At 31.3% G+C, this 14,888-nt stretch overlaps 1 protein-coding gene across 2 annotated transcripts; it reads right to left on the bottom strand.

Moving 5' to 3' along the window:
• Positions 1 to 5,991: 5,991 nt before the first annotated feature.
• LOC111299062 (protein arginine N-methyltransferase PRMT10-like) lies at positions 5,992 to 9,719 on the bottom strand. Of its 2 annotated transcripts, none has more exons than XM_022893996.2 (7): positions 9,438 to 9,719; positions 8,806 to 8,998; positions 8,627 to 8,732; positions 7,568 to 7,757; positions 6,931 to 7,116; positions 6,711 to 6,834; positions 5,992 to 6,409 (listed from the first exon to the last, which is right to left on the bottom strand). In XM_022893996.2, exons 1-6 carry the CDS (start codon positions 9,624 to 9,626, stop codon positions 6,745 to 6,747), a joined length of 954 nt encoding a protein of 317 aa, XP_022749731.1. In that variant the 5' UTR covers positions 9,627 to 9,719; the 3' UTR covers positions 5,992 to 6,409; positions 6,711 to 6,744. The 2 variants fall into 2 exon arrangements, with proteins under 2 accessions (XP_022749731.1, XP_022749728.1); XM_022893993.2 differs by having other exon boundaries at positions 6,751 to 6,834.
• Positions 9,720 to 14,888: the final 5,169 nt, after the last annotated feature.

The following is a 14,888-nucleotide window of genomic DNA, read 5'->3' as shown; positions in this document are numbered from 1 at the left end:
AAAAAACTCTTTTATTTGAGTAGTTGCAGCTCATAACAGCCTTGTTTCTTTCACCTCTTCTTATAGTTGCTGGCTTTTTATCCCACGGAACCACCAAAGTCCAAAGCCTTCTTCTATGCTCCCTCTCTCGCGGTTATTAAATATGGTACTACTTTTAAATGCAACAAAAAAAAGTAGTTTAAATTTATTTTTGATAATAATCATCATCTTTCTCAATCCACTAAATATATAATTATTGGATTTGATTAGCGAATATTAATAGATACTGATTAAAATTAATTAAAATATTATTTTACAAAATAATTTTATATTTAATTAAAATACAATTAATTATTTAGTATAGACTACATAAATAGGTTGGATAAGGTCAAAAGATACACTCTTCTTCAACTTCATTACCTAATACAAATGGTAACTATGATGATGATGATTATATTTGACTTTATTCTTTAAAATTATCAATGATTGAATTTTTATCAATAAAATTAAAAATTTAATACTTTAATAACAACTGATACGATTGTTAGTAACATATAATTAGATATATAAAGGGAGCAAGCACAAGAGAAGCAGGGCTGTTCTTTTGTTTGTACTTGCACCGGATAATGATTAAAGTAGGTAGAAAAGTAGAAGAAACCTTCAAAAAGTTGAATGGATGGTAATTCTGAACCATTGGCCCTAGTTATGTAGAATAAATATTTAATTTCGATTAAATATTTTTATAATTGTTTAATTTATAATTAAATATTTTATTTTATATGAATAAAAATTAAATTTTATTAAAAATTTATAATTAAATATATATTTAGATAAAAATTTGTGCGTGTTGCACAAATATCTTTAATTCTAATAAAAGTAATAATTAAATGAAAAAAATATCATGTCATTTTTTAGTGGTTAAGTATTATTTTAAATAAAAAATTAAAACTATCCAAAAAATGAGATTTATTTTTTAAAAAATCGTTTCATTATTTTTTTACTATTTTAAATATTGTTTAAAATTAAAAAATAAAAATACAAAGTTTTGGTATTTTTTGCATAATTATTTAATATTAATTTATACAAAAAAAATCACTAATTCAAATTATAATATCCATAAAATTCAAAACCCCACAACTGAACACACCACTTATTTTTTGGATGATTGTAATAAACCTCCAAATACCACTTGCAGTACATCCAAACATTCAAATCCTAGATCTTAACTAATAAAGTCGGATAATTTACTCACCACCACATCAAGAAATTCTCTAATCTATCAATCCCCGCCTTAGCCAACTTCCATCTCTGACTTTTCATTAATAAAATTACGAAAATGGATTCATTGATTAGGTGTTTGTTAATTTGGATTTTTTCAAAAATTTCAAATTTGGCAAAGATTAAGCATGAACAAGCTTCTAGCAGCTCAACAAGGTAAGGTTTAAAATTTATAATTTTTTTATATTGTGAATAAAGAAATTATAGCTAAAGAGAGAAGGTAAATATTAAAAGAGAGGAGTTCAATAGAGACAAAAATTTGAATGATATACAAAGATAACTCCGCTATAAAAACAGAATGATGGGAGGTTCCATAGAAAAATAAGAGTTGAGGGAGAAAAATATGTATTAGAGCAAAAAGAAAAAAATTTGAGAATAAAGAAGAAAGAAAAGTTGTTGTGTTTTGGGTAGGAGATATGCATAGATTTTCATTCAATTTCTTTTTTTTTTTAAGTTTTTAGTATAAATCAATGTCAATATATAATTAAATGACACGTAAGAGATATGTATAAATTTTTATTTAAATATAATTTTTATTATAAATTTTTGATAACGTTTAATTTTTATTTATATAAAATAAAATATTTAATCATGAATTGAACGATCATATAAACATTTTATCATAAATTAAACATTTAACCTTTTTTTTTTTTTTGAATTTAGCCAAAACTTTTTTTGGTTTTCATTTAATACATTTTTATTTAAATTGATTTAAATAGATTTATCTAAATCGAATTTAATAAATTCATAAAATTATTTTTTTATAATTTTTTAATAAATTTAAACTCAAATAATAAAAATAAAAACATTTTATTTATCACTTGAATTAACTATTTTTTGATTAAACGATTGACCCTAGATTTTTTTAGAGTTTTTGTTTTTTTCTCTTCTGTCATTGTTAAGGTTTGTGGCTTTCTGCTGCCAACTTCATCGTCAACTTTTTTTTTAGTTAATTGCTTACATATTGTAGCAATTGTCATTTAAAAAAAAAGTAGGTACCAAATACATTTTATCCAGTAAAGTAGTGATAATAATATTTTAAATATTTAAGTACATGTATTTTAATGGTTTCAACGGCCTAGATATAAGGGGGTTGCCTGCTTCCTAATCTATGTTAGTTTATAATAATGTCCTTAAAAGTTTAAACCAAGTTTTTATTCAGTCTAAACTTCATTTTGTTTTTAACCATGTATTTTTTTTCTCTTAACAACTATGCACCATACAGCTAATGCACCTAGTTATATTTAATTAGGTGCTTACTCTTTAATTTTGATAAAAATTATAATCGATTTTAAAGTATTCTTATAACTATCACCTTAACTGATGTTTATAGATTTTTTTTAAACATTTTTATTTTTTTATAAAAAATATCATAGTTTGAAGATAAAAAGAAAATTGCAAATACTAAAATTTTAATTTTAAATTTATTAAATGATATCTTTTAAAACAATTAAAATAAGCATAAATTCAATATTTTTCTTTGTTATTCCCACATTTTTAATAAAAATATATTTTATTTATTTTTAATTTACATACCCAGATCCATCATTAGTCTCAAAGTTTAAATATTAGTAAATTGTTTTATATTAATCTTTTAATATATTAAAAAATATATTAATTTAATTAAATCTAAAAACAAACTTATGATTATTTAATAAAATATAAAATAATGACCATCAAGTATCCTTAAATTAGTTGATATATCATTAAAATTGACAATTCAAAAATTATAAATTCAAAAAAATTTAAATACCTAACGTTCTCTTCAATTAGATATAAAGTAGTTCTCTTCAATTAGATATAAAGTAGAATAGAGAGATTTAAAAGTTTTAAAATATATATATGTAAAACAATGACTCTGCCATATGGGCTTGTTATTAGTCTAGGCTTGGTCCAAACCTGGGGCAGTCTCCCTGGACCAAGGATAGTTCATGGCAAACACAAGTATTTCCAATTAACTACTTCTAGGGTTCATATGACAGTCATAAAATGATATCATGCGTGAAAGTTTCTATCATCTCGCTGCCAGACAGATGATTGAGATTCTTTCTCTTCCAATTTTCAGTTCATGTTCCTGGCTTGATTATCGTAAAAACATTAATTGGGTAATTGAAATAAGATACTCTATCATTTAACATACAATAATTTCATTGAAACCAATTGAGTTTGTTTATAAACAACTTACACGATACAATTAACTAATACATGGCCAAAGTTTCCAATGATAATCACCCAATTTGCCAACTGCATTCATATGAAGCATTAATGGCGTTTTCATCATATTTTACCTGCAGGTCGAGAAAAAAACCATAGAGTAAAGGCACAGAGAACTAATACGACTGGGATAAGGTGAATGGCTTTCTCTTCCATTGAGTTGTGATGATGGCAAGCAATTTCCTTTTTGTAGTTCCTGTGATGGGATCATCATACTCTGGCAAGTGGTCATTTGATGCTTGCAGCTTTGAGAAGTGGAGATGATGCCCTGGCAGCCTGCGAAAAGTTCAAAAAGAAGTCGTCGGAGGTCAGCGGAGCATTGGCTGACGACGATGATGATCTCTGCATTATTCACAGCCCTATGATTTGTCGACAAATTACTAAATTTTTAGTTTCAGTTTGCTAATCTCAATTATCAAAAAAAAAAAAAAAAACAGTGAAGCAGAGTAATAAGGTTGAATTCAAGAACAAAAGATCTTATATATAGTAAGTGGTGGATTGTCCAAAGCTTTGATTTCGTGAAAGAAACAGAAATGGCGTTGCTCGCTTAAAGAAGGGTTAAAGAAAAAGCGAAGCGCTGATTCTGAACTTCCGGAGTTTGATAATATACAAATGTAGTGAGCCCCCCCTTTTTTTTTTTTAACGATTCCAGGATTCTGCTTAGCTTAGAAGCAGCTTGGAATGTACTTATTGGCTCAGTACATATGCAAGTGACAGAAACGTTTAATGCAAGATGTTAGTTCATGGCTTTCTTTGAAAACAGTCTTTGCTTGGAGATTACGCAGATGGTATATAGAATGAATCTCCAAACCTTAATTAATTGAATATTCAAACATAAATCAGATAGGATTTGCTCGGTAAGCAAGCTCTCTTTGGTAATCAATGTGCTCAGCATCAGGTAACTTTACCATTGTACAAATTATCAGGGCTAAAATTTCATCATTAAATCCAAAACTTCGCTTAGAGGATTCATGTAACCACGGCAATCCCAAACACTATATCTCATATACCATTCTTAGACTACAGAGATGAGAAATTGAGAATTTAAGGGAAAATAAATCATCTTTTTGTACCTCAAGCATCCATAAAAAGAAAAAAACTGAATGACCTTTTCAACACTGTATGAACATCTCTTCCGCCTAAAAACATTGTAGACAAGCATCCTAAAAAAGAAGCTTTAAGATTACAACCGAGAAAGTGTCACGAACCTAAGAGGGAGTCATGAATCCCACATCAAACATAATAAAAAGATCACTGGGATATAAAAAGGTTCACATCATCTCTGTCTTGTGAGACGCTTTTTGTAAGACAAAACCCTGAGATCAGGGGGACCAGAGCGAACAATACCTCACAAGGGTGTGAATCGTGGCAAGAAGGCTGATCCGGAATGTCGGAAAAGTGAATGCCCGGATCCCGGAGCCGCACGGGTGCGGAGCTTAAGTCTCGACCCGTGACAAGTGGTATCAGAGCTAGCCCTAAACCGTTCGATCCACGTCAAGCACCTCGAAAAAGATAAGCAAGGTGACTAGCCTCCGTGACGAAGACGTCACGAGGTTGGATGCGAGAGAATGTTACGGACCTAAGAGGGAGTCCTGAATCTCACATCGAACATACTAAGAAAGTCACTGGGGTATAAAAAGGTTCACACCATCTCCGCCTTGTGAGACGCCTTTTGTAGGACAAAACCGTGAGGCCAAGGAAGCCAAAACGGACAATACCTCACAAGGGTGTGAACCGTGACAGAAGGCTGATCTAGGACGCCGGAAGGATAAATGCCCGGATCCCGGAGCCACACGGATTCGGAGCTTAAGTCTCGACCCGTGACAAAAAGACTAACTTTGAGAGTGGTGACTTACACTAAAAAGGCTTAAAAATGCAACAGGGCCACTCAATGAAATAATCGAGCAGCAAAAAGATATATCAAAGTGCCAATGATATTTATAGGTGGGAATTCTGAGAATCATATAGTCAGCAGTACCAAACATACAAAAAGTCATGCCCTTGCATGCAAACATGAAAAAAAATGACCAAAAAAAAAATCATTGTTAGAGAGGTGTGTTACAATGAAATTAGGGGAAAACAGTAAATGAGGGGAAATGTACAAAATTATATCAATATTCATATAGACAAAGAAATCAAATTACAGATTTGAGCAGGAAAAAAATGAGACAAACAAGCATTAGTTTTGCGTGAGAACAACCAAGATGGGAAACTTCTAGAATAAACTCCAATGCTCAGGATATTCACAGGATAAACCATAAAACAGCAGTGGAATGTTCGTTGTAGAGCTATGAGCAACTAACCTCATTATATTTTTTTCTTTTACATTTTCATTTTTACTTCTAGTGAAGCAACCAGACAGATTTTGGTAACAAAATATCCACTTGTAGTTCATGGTTTCAAAAAACCATCAAGAGAATCCAAGTCCTTCTTAAAGTTTGCCTCAATAAGTTTACAAGTTCACTACATTTAGTAGCTTTCTAATAACCAGTGCATCTAGAACAAACAGAAGGCAATCCATTCACTACAAAAGTTCTTTCATGCATAGGAGCATGTTGTTATTATAAGAAAGGAAGAACCAAACAGGGATAACTGGCAAGAGCAAAAGCCCACACAACTCATGTTTATAATGGGAAAAGTAAAAGGAATGTGATGACAGCCTGATAAGGGTAATAACCAAGTTTGTAATTATAGAATCATCAAGTAGTTGGACACCTTAGATAGCATTGAAATCCAGAAAATTGGCAATTTGTTGCTGTATTCACTCTATGTAGAACTTCTTATTAATTGGTGGAAGCATTTTGCCAGAAGGTTGGCCGATATTGACATCAAACTCAACTTCCATTAATCTATGGTTTTCCTTAGAACGGTTCATGGAGAAAGAAACATTAAGATTGCTACCTTCATCAACATGAACAGGAGGATGCAAGAGAAAAACCTGTCCAATAACAAAAGTGATAAAAATATCAGGAAACTGAAGAAGCAAAGACGCATGAATGCTCAAAAAACTAAAATTCCAAAAACATCTCAATATGCAACATAGTCAGACCAAAGCCTCCTATCGAAACAAGCACTAACTCCTAATACATGGATAAATATCAATTCATCTGTCATTAAGCAAAACTAGCATGAAATTCGGACAGAAAGGCAAGTAACAAATTGCTTGATCAGGCTTTCTAGAACTGAAATTCCATTGCACTATTTTAAAATTATTCTTAAATGTTTTAGCCACTGCTTACTGATAGCCGAAATATGTGGGTGGGTTCCAGTAATTCATACTTGTTGTCCCCAATGGGTGCCATTAATTGAACTCGGAGCAGTTGTTAACTCAATTTCTTGCAGAGCTGGATCCTCCACTCTTCCCTGTAGTACAAAATAAGAACAAGAGTTATCTACTAGACATTGTGCCTCTTCATCCTATTGGTCCAGAATAATAAGGAATGCTGATGCTAAACCTACTCGGAAATGGACATCAAACCATCCTGCAAATCCGCAGAGACAAGTGCGCTCCACGTTGATGGCTGATGAAAAAGTTGATCTTACTTGAAGGATGTCATTTACGGTAGCAGTTCTACAATCAATCTCCTTTATAACAGCAGCTGTCCCAATAACTTGATGTGGATGAAGGTTGCTCCACAATGATGTCTAAACAAATTAGTAGAATTTTTATTTAAAAAAAAATGAATAGGAAAAAGAACCAAACCAAACATTATTCAAAGGACAAATTGGGGGATAAATTGAGAAACGAGTGAACAACCTTCTCAGTTCTTTGAGATAATAGCGACAACAATAGCCTTGAGTAGCTAGTAAAAGGAATTAATTGCATAGAACATCTAATAAATGGATCTGCCAGACAAACCCTCACCTAAAGACATCAAAACAGTGCTACAACACCTAAGAGTGGAAAGGTCTTTCTTTTTCTGCTTTTTCTCTCTTCTTCTCCTTGTTATTTTTTAAGAAAAAAGGGAATAGTTTACCAAGAATCAACTGCATTTATTTTTAAGCAGCAGAAAAAAAGTAAAATATTGTCTAGCCAACAAACTGAAAAGTAACAATAATCAAGGGCAGCAAGGCATAACAAAATTTTAAAAGTCACCTGCAGATAATATTTTTCCTGCTCTTCTGAGAAAGGTCTTGTCAAAACACTAATATCAACACCATAGTAATTCTTAGTATCTTCCAAAAATCCATACCAATCATCCATTGTTCCTTCATAATCATTTTTCTGTTGATCCACCAATCCAGATCGGATAGGTGCCACCCACATGCGTGCATGGCTAGGATACCTGAGAAATTAAAATTTTTTGTCAGAATTTGAGTTTGCAAAATATGTAAAGAATGCTCAAGATATTAAGAACTATTACAAGTTGCTGCTCAAAAAAAATATTGATATTATATGACAGAGAAAACAGTAAAGTACATGTATCTCAGCAGATATGCATAGGTCCTACTAGAGTCAACTTAAATTAAATCACATCTATATCTTATTTATTCTTTTTTTTTTTATTGACAAGATACCCACCCACACCTGCCCTTGGTATTTAGCTAAGGCCTACGTGCAAGCATTTTCATCTAGTTCAAGCTGACATCCCTAAGTTTTTACTTTGTCAATAACCCATCTTTCCACAAGCCATAAGGTCTAAGGGTTTATCCCACCACAACAACCACTGAACTGGTAGTCACCTTCTTGCACTTAAGAGTGCCTCAAATAAGGCCATATCACTCATTCTTTCAATTTTCTTTTCGATCAAAGAATCTCAGAGTACTCTCAAATGTACGAAAGTACCAACATAAGCTTTACATCAACAATATCACCTTTACAAAAAGAACAGAAAAGAAAAGGCATGCACATACTCATGCTCATTATTAACACTATCCATTAAAAGAATCCAGGGATTGAAGCTTTTAGGTGGGTTATTATCACAGTGGTGTAGGATCGACCAGCCAACAAGACAGTTTTGGATGGCAGAGTCACCTAAATTGCATAGGAAGTTGCTTAAGAAACAGTGCACATTTCACATAGGCACGAGATAAACAAAAAGTTAAGCTCATAAAAATAAACAAAAAAGATAATTAATAAAACACGAGGCATCCAAAAAGATTAAAAAAAAATGATAAACAGGTGAAGCAAACTTCTAAACAGTTCATTACTTACATGACTCCAGTTGGCTTCAGCCAACGATCACGAGCACATATCACCGAGTCAAACATAGACTCACGCAGGAGAAAGTAACCCATCCACTCAGAGATAATCACATCAACTGTCCATTAAACAAAATCTATGATCAGAGGAAAAAGTCTCAAAACACTCACTAAAACAATCTAGATGCCAACCTTTCTCTGGCAAGACGACCTCCTCCATAGAGCCCTCAATTACTTCAACAATGTCTTGAAGATGATTTGCCTTAACAAGAGACAGGGCATGCTCTGACATCTTAGTTGCTTCAACAGCATAGACCTTCCTTGCACCAGCCTGGGCAGACCAGATGGCAAGAATGCCACTTCCTGTTCCTACATCCAACACAGTCTTCACAAGGACTCACCAAATTAGTTTCCTATCAGTATTTAACATAGTTACAGAAACAACCCAAATAATATAATCAATAAGAAAACTAAGCACCCCTGTCTCCAATTCTTCATTTTCATTGCTTTCCAAGTCTATAATGCTTACAGGTTATCTCAGTTCGACATACACTGCAACAAATATGATAGCAAAGCTTGAAAAGAAAAAAAAGAGATTAAATTTTAGACCTTTCAAACAAAAAACAATAACACCCAATTGCATTCCCTTTCATTATATGTTACACCAACTCACTAGAACAAATAAACTAATAATTAATACCCAAAAAGAAAAGGGTTTCTTTTTTTGTCACATTTAGGTTCAAGTTCTATGCTTTAAGTTACTGAGTGGCATTTGAACAAAAGGGTATTCAATAAAAAGAGAAAAGAACACGAAAGGAGGTTACCTTTCCTTTGAAATGATGTTTGTTCTGAAAAACAGCACTGTAATAAGCGTCCATGCGGACTCGATCACAGAGCATCTCTTTCTGGTGGTAAAGAAAAGCATAAGTGCAGAAGTAGTTCGCAAAATCAACTCCTTTATCCACAGTTCCACTGCTGCTGCTGCTTACGACGCCGTTTGCACGGCTCCCCATCCCCCTCTCTCGCTGAGCACTGTAAACTCAAGTTGATCTACACGGCGAGAAACAGAGAATGTTCTTTATTAGGGCAACGTCGTCAAAAGCGCTGGGGTTTTGGCTCCAAAAAAATATAATTATTGTAGTGATAAAACAGGATGCCACGTCATCAGCTTGCGAAGTGCCAAAAGTGGGGCCCATTTTGATTTACCGCTGTAGCTCTGTAATGACCGTTGGATTGATGTGTTTTCTTTTAATGGCAAAGACATTTTTTGGCTGGATTATAAGATTGCAAACAAATACTCTTTGTTTACGTTTTGGAATTTCTATAACACTGGGTAAGAATTGCAGTGTAGTACAAATCTTCATATGAATTTGGTTAATGACAAAATCTCCATTAATTTTTTGTTGATTAAATTATTAGAAAAAGAAAAGAAAAGAAAGAAATGAAGCACATGGATTAGATTTAGTAATTTTAAATGTGATAAGATAATATAAAAAAATAAAAATAATATAATTTAAAATTTTTATAAAAAAAATATATGAATTTGATAAAAATAAAATAATGTATTTCATGTTTACACTGTCGACATGAATTATAATAATAGTTTTAATGTTCATATTTGATATATTTACATGGATTATAATAATATTTTTAATATTTTATATCTATTTGATATAAAATAGATACAACATGACGTGGATAAACAAATTGTAAAGTTTAAGCTGAGAAAACTTGGTCCAACTTGTTGATATAGGGAGACATTTGTCACTTCCATGGCAAAAATCAAACGTTCAACATCGTATCCTTTTTTGGATAGTTCCACCAAGAAAAATGTAGGATTCTGCGTGTTTCTCATAAGCCTCTTTCATGCGGACCACTACATCTCGTCAAAAACCATGTTTGCGGCTTGCTTAATGTGAAACTCATGACGATTTTGAGAGTAACTAAAAAAAAAAGTTGTAAAACCCAAATGTTTTCCAATTTCCTTAGCTTATTCCCAGTTGCTTGGAGATTTCAGTAGAAGTAGAGCAGCTGCTAATTCTATGGCAGTTGAATGTTAAACTATGGCAGTTTGAGGTGATCAATTGGGCATATTCATCCATTATTATCTAATCTAACCCTTCTCTATTACATTGAAATTGAACATGTTTAACTTTGATGTCATTTTAATGATACCTGAAGCCTGCAGCAATTCTGTTTTGATGACTTATCGTTGTTGGATAGTATATGGTAGTTTTAGGAGCTTTTGGCCCCTTTTTATTTCTAAGTGTTAAATGTTCATCAAAATGGATTAGTTAATTCATCAAAATGACATCTCAAAATCATGATATTTTCCAACCTCAGATATATGGCTTATTCTTCATCATGTCATTGATCTATCACCCTCCACCGTATCCGGCACTGGCACTATTCTGTTCCATTTGAATTCTAGAGTTATCGGATGCTTAAAAGATAAAGGCATGAACCCCCCTGCGTCAACATTTGGCTGATCCAAAAGATGGAAAACAGTTTTTAATCTTTAGAATTAAATATTCAAATGAATGCTACTTCCTCTCGAAAAAGCTTAACAATTAATGGTTTCTCAACATGTGGAATAAATGAAAGCCAGATGATCAAGAATCTTTTGGTTTGCCTCCCTATCTACTTGAAGACGATGATGAAGCTCTAATGGAGGACAAGAAAGCAAATATAACAGCTGTTACAATAGTCACCCGCCTCATCATATTTATCATCGTTGCTCACTTATCATCGAAGCTTTCATACCTACATCATGATTGCTGGTCAAGGATATTACACCTTGATGTCAAGCGAGAAAATATACATCTTGATGAGAATTATAGAGCAATTTTCGTACATTTTGGTCTTTCATAGTTGACGGGAAGAGATGAGAGCAGGGTCATTACAACAATGGCTCTTGGAGCAATGAGTTTCAGAGAAATCTGATCTCTATAGCTATGAAATAGTTCTTATGGAGATGACTGGGGGCCAAAGAAACGCCACTGTGATTGAAAATGGCAGTACTTTCCTAAAATTGTGAGGGACAAACTAAAAGAAGGAAAAATAATAGAAGCTCTTGATCACAGTCTAGCTGAAGCAGGAAAGTGAAGAAGACTTACTCATGTTGCTTTGTGGTGCATACAAGAGCGGGCGAAACCAAGGCCTAGCATGGCACAAGTGGTTGAGATGCTTGAAGGGGACACACAAATGATTGTTGTCGATAGATGAAGAGGATTTTGATCGCCAATGATAGGCCAAAAATTGCTGCAATGGGATCTCATGTAGACTGCAACGTTCCTAGCTCATCTTGATCCTCATTTGCAATGTCTGTGCCATCTGGACTGTAGCTCCCTATTACTGGCCTTGGCCCTTGGGGGAACTTTCCCTTGCATTTTTTCATTTGGTTTTGAAAACCCTTCTTTTGCAGATCATTGAATGTTGACCTTTTGGAAGATCTTCCCTGATAATTTTAAAATATAGTATGTTTCTTGGTCAAGTTGCTGAAGCTAAGAGGAAAGAAATATATGTACTGAAGCAATAATCAATAAGATTAGCACTCATAGATAATATTGGTTCCATTAATGAAAAATAAAATAACTATCCAATCCAATTAATAAAATAAGAGACCATACTACTTTTTTTTTTTTCCTTTTACCAATAATTCATATTTTATTCATCAAAATAGAATTATACATATAAAAAATGGATTTTTTATAAAAAAAAGTTTATGTGAGAGAAGATTATCCTATTTAAGTATCAAGAGATATGGTTAACTTTAACGAAAATTTACAGATTATCCATTAAAAAAAATTATTAATAATAAATATCAAAATTAAAAATATTTAATCTTTATCAACTCAACTAATTTCATTCACATACATCTTTAAAATTATAATAGTTAATATTCCTAAAACCAATTTAGTTAATGATTATCAAAATAATATTATTTTGTAATACCAATTCAATATTTGGTTGGAAAGTTTTGCATGATGGAAAATTCTACAAGTCAAGCTTCAAATTTAATAAGTTCTATTTATTTACCAATAAGAATTACTAGAATAAATATTGTTTTTACTTTTTTTTTTCAATGATACATGTTATAGACACCTAATTTGATCTAAATCCGGATCAATTGGACCTGATCCAAATGGGTGAGCCCATTTGTTTATTTTTATTTTTATTTTTATCTATTTATAAATATATTTTTTTATCTATTAATCTTTTTCTTATTTATCTATTAATATATATATATATGTTTTTATTATTTATTAATATATATTTTTTATTATTTATCTATTAATATATATTTTTTTAATTATTTATCTATCCATATATTAATATATACATTTTTAATTATTTATCTATCCATATATATATTTTTTTATCTTTTTTTCTTTGATTGATTTGCGGCTAGGATTAAGATAAAAAAAGTTAAAATTCTATCTTGAATTTGGGACTCAATCAGAGTCTTGATTGGATTTAAAGATTGAATCTCAATCCAAGATAGAGTTGGGATTGATTAGAAACTCTTCTGATCAATTCCTATAAATAGATCCACAAATCACAAAGAACAGAACACAAAAACACAGAGAGAGAGCAGAAAGAGAAGGAAAAATGGGCATTCAGAAGGATCATAAGCAATTTTAGGAGTTTTTTAGAAATTTTGAAGAATTTTAGACGAATTTTTTCTAGAAATTTTTGGAAAATTTTTAAATTCCAGTGAATTTTTCGACGAAATTTGAATTTTTCGTTGAATTTTTCGTTGACTTTTTTGCACCGGTTGAATTTTTCGGTCAGCTACTCAGTTTTTAACGTACTATTTTCAAAAATCGATCAACTTTCTATTGAACTTTCGACGAAAAACTCAGATTTCGATAATATTTTCTAGAATCCGACGAGATTCAACTGGAGTTCTTGATTTCTTTAAAGAGAAAGAGAAGAAAAACAGGGAGAGGAGAGAAAAGAAAAAAAGTAGTCTACGAAAAAAACAGAGGTTAGAGCCTTTTATACTTACTGAAAACGACGTCGTTTTGATGTTACTATTCTCAAAGGATCCTCGCATTTTAAAATCAGGCGACCCGACCGGAGCATCAACCCGCATTAACCTGAGTGCTAGTAGACCCTTGGAGTCGAGCTGAGCCGAGCCGAAATCCCCGACTCGTGTCTCCGAGCTGCTTTTTCTATCTTGAGCCGAGTCGTTTTTCAACCGAGCTGAGCCATTCTAAAGGTTTTTTTTATATTTATATATATATTTATTATTATTATTATTATTATTATTATTTATTAGATTAAAATTATTTAGTATTTTTTATTTTATTTTTTTATAAATGGTTTTCTTTAAATAAAATTTCAAAAAATATTTTTGAAGAAAAGTTGAAAGTATCAATTTTCCTTGAAAATAAGTTTTCAAAAAAATATTTTTGAGGAAAAGTTAAAAATATCAATTTTTCTTGAAAATAAATTTTTAGAAAAAAAAACATTTTTAGAAAATTTTGAAAGTATCAATTTTTATTGTACAAAAGCAATGAGCTTTTGAAAAGAAAAAGATTTATATCTAAAGCTGAATCTTTTCTAAAAAATATTTTTTAGGAAAAGTTAAAAATATCAATTTTTCTTGAAAATAAATTTTTAGAAAAAAAATATTTTGAGGAAAAGTTGAAAGTATCAATTTTTATTGTACAAAAGCAATGAGCTTTTGAAGAGAAAAAGATTTATATCTAAAGCTAAATCTTTTTTTTTTTCATTTTATTTTTGTTCCTTTTTGAATTTTTTTTAATGTTAAATAATCCGACGATAGAGCCTCTGCAAGTGAAACAGTAGTCTCATTGCATATTTTTGAAGTGATGGAATCTTATCAATTTTTTGTTAAAAGTATTAGAGTCAATTGAGAATAATTTTCAATAATTAATTACTTAGTAAATTTTTAAGGCTTATTAAATAACACAAAATTAAGCTGATACCATTTTTCAATAAGCGTTGTGAGGGTGCTACAAACTTCTTCACACGTAATCGTATTCTCAAACTTTGTTCTAATTAGTAGACTTATACATATTATTTTAAGGACCCTCAAACTTAGGTGTTTCTTAAAAAGATAAATTCTTTAAGTGACCAATCGTACATAAATAAAAAAGATTAATGGTGATTTCTAAAACTAATATCTAATAATAAATCATCAAATCTAAATGTTATGACACATATTTTATCTTATTCTCAGTTAAAAAAAAGATCAAAAGCTCAAGACAATTGCTTATTGATTTTTTTTTTAAATAAAAGAAAGA

This window comes from Durio zibethinus, chromosome 18 (assembly GCF_047325235.1).
Source record: "Durio zibethinus cultivar Kanyao isolate XHJ-2024 chromosome 18, ASM4732523v1, whole genome shotgun sequence".
NCBI classification, from domain to species: Eukaryota; Viridiplantae; Streptophyta; class Magnoliopsida; order Malvales; family Malvaceae; genus Durio; species Durio zibethinus.
The sequence above is the reverse complement of the archived record's forward strand: the minus strand, read 5'-3'. Positions and strand labels throughout refer to the sequence as shown.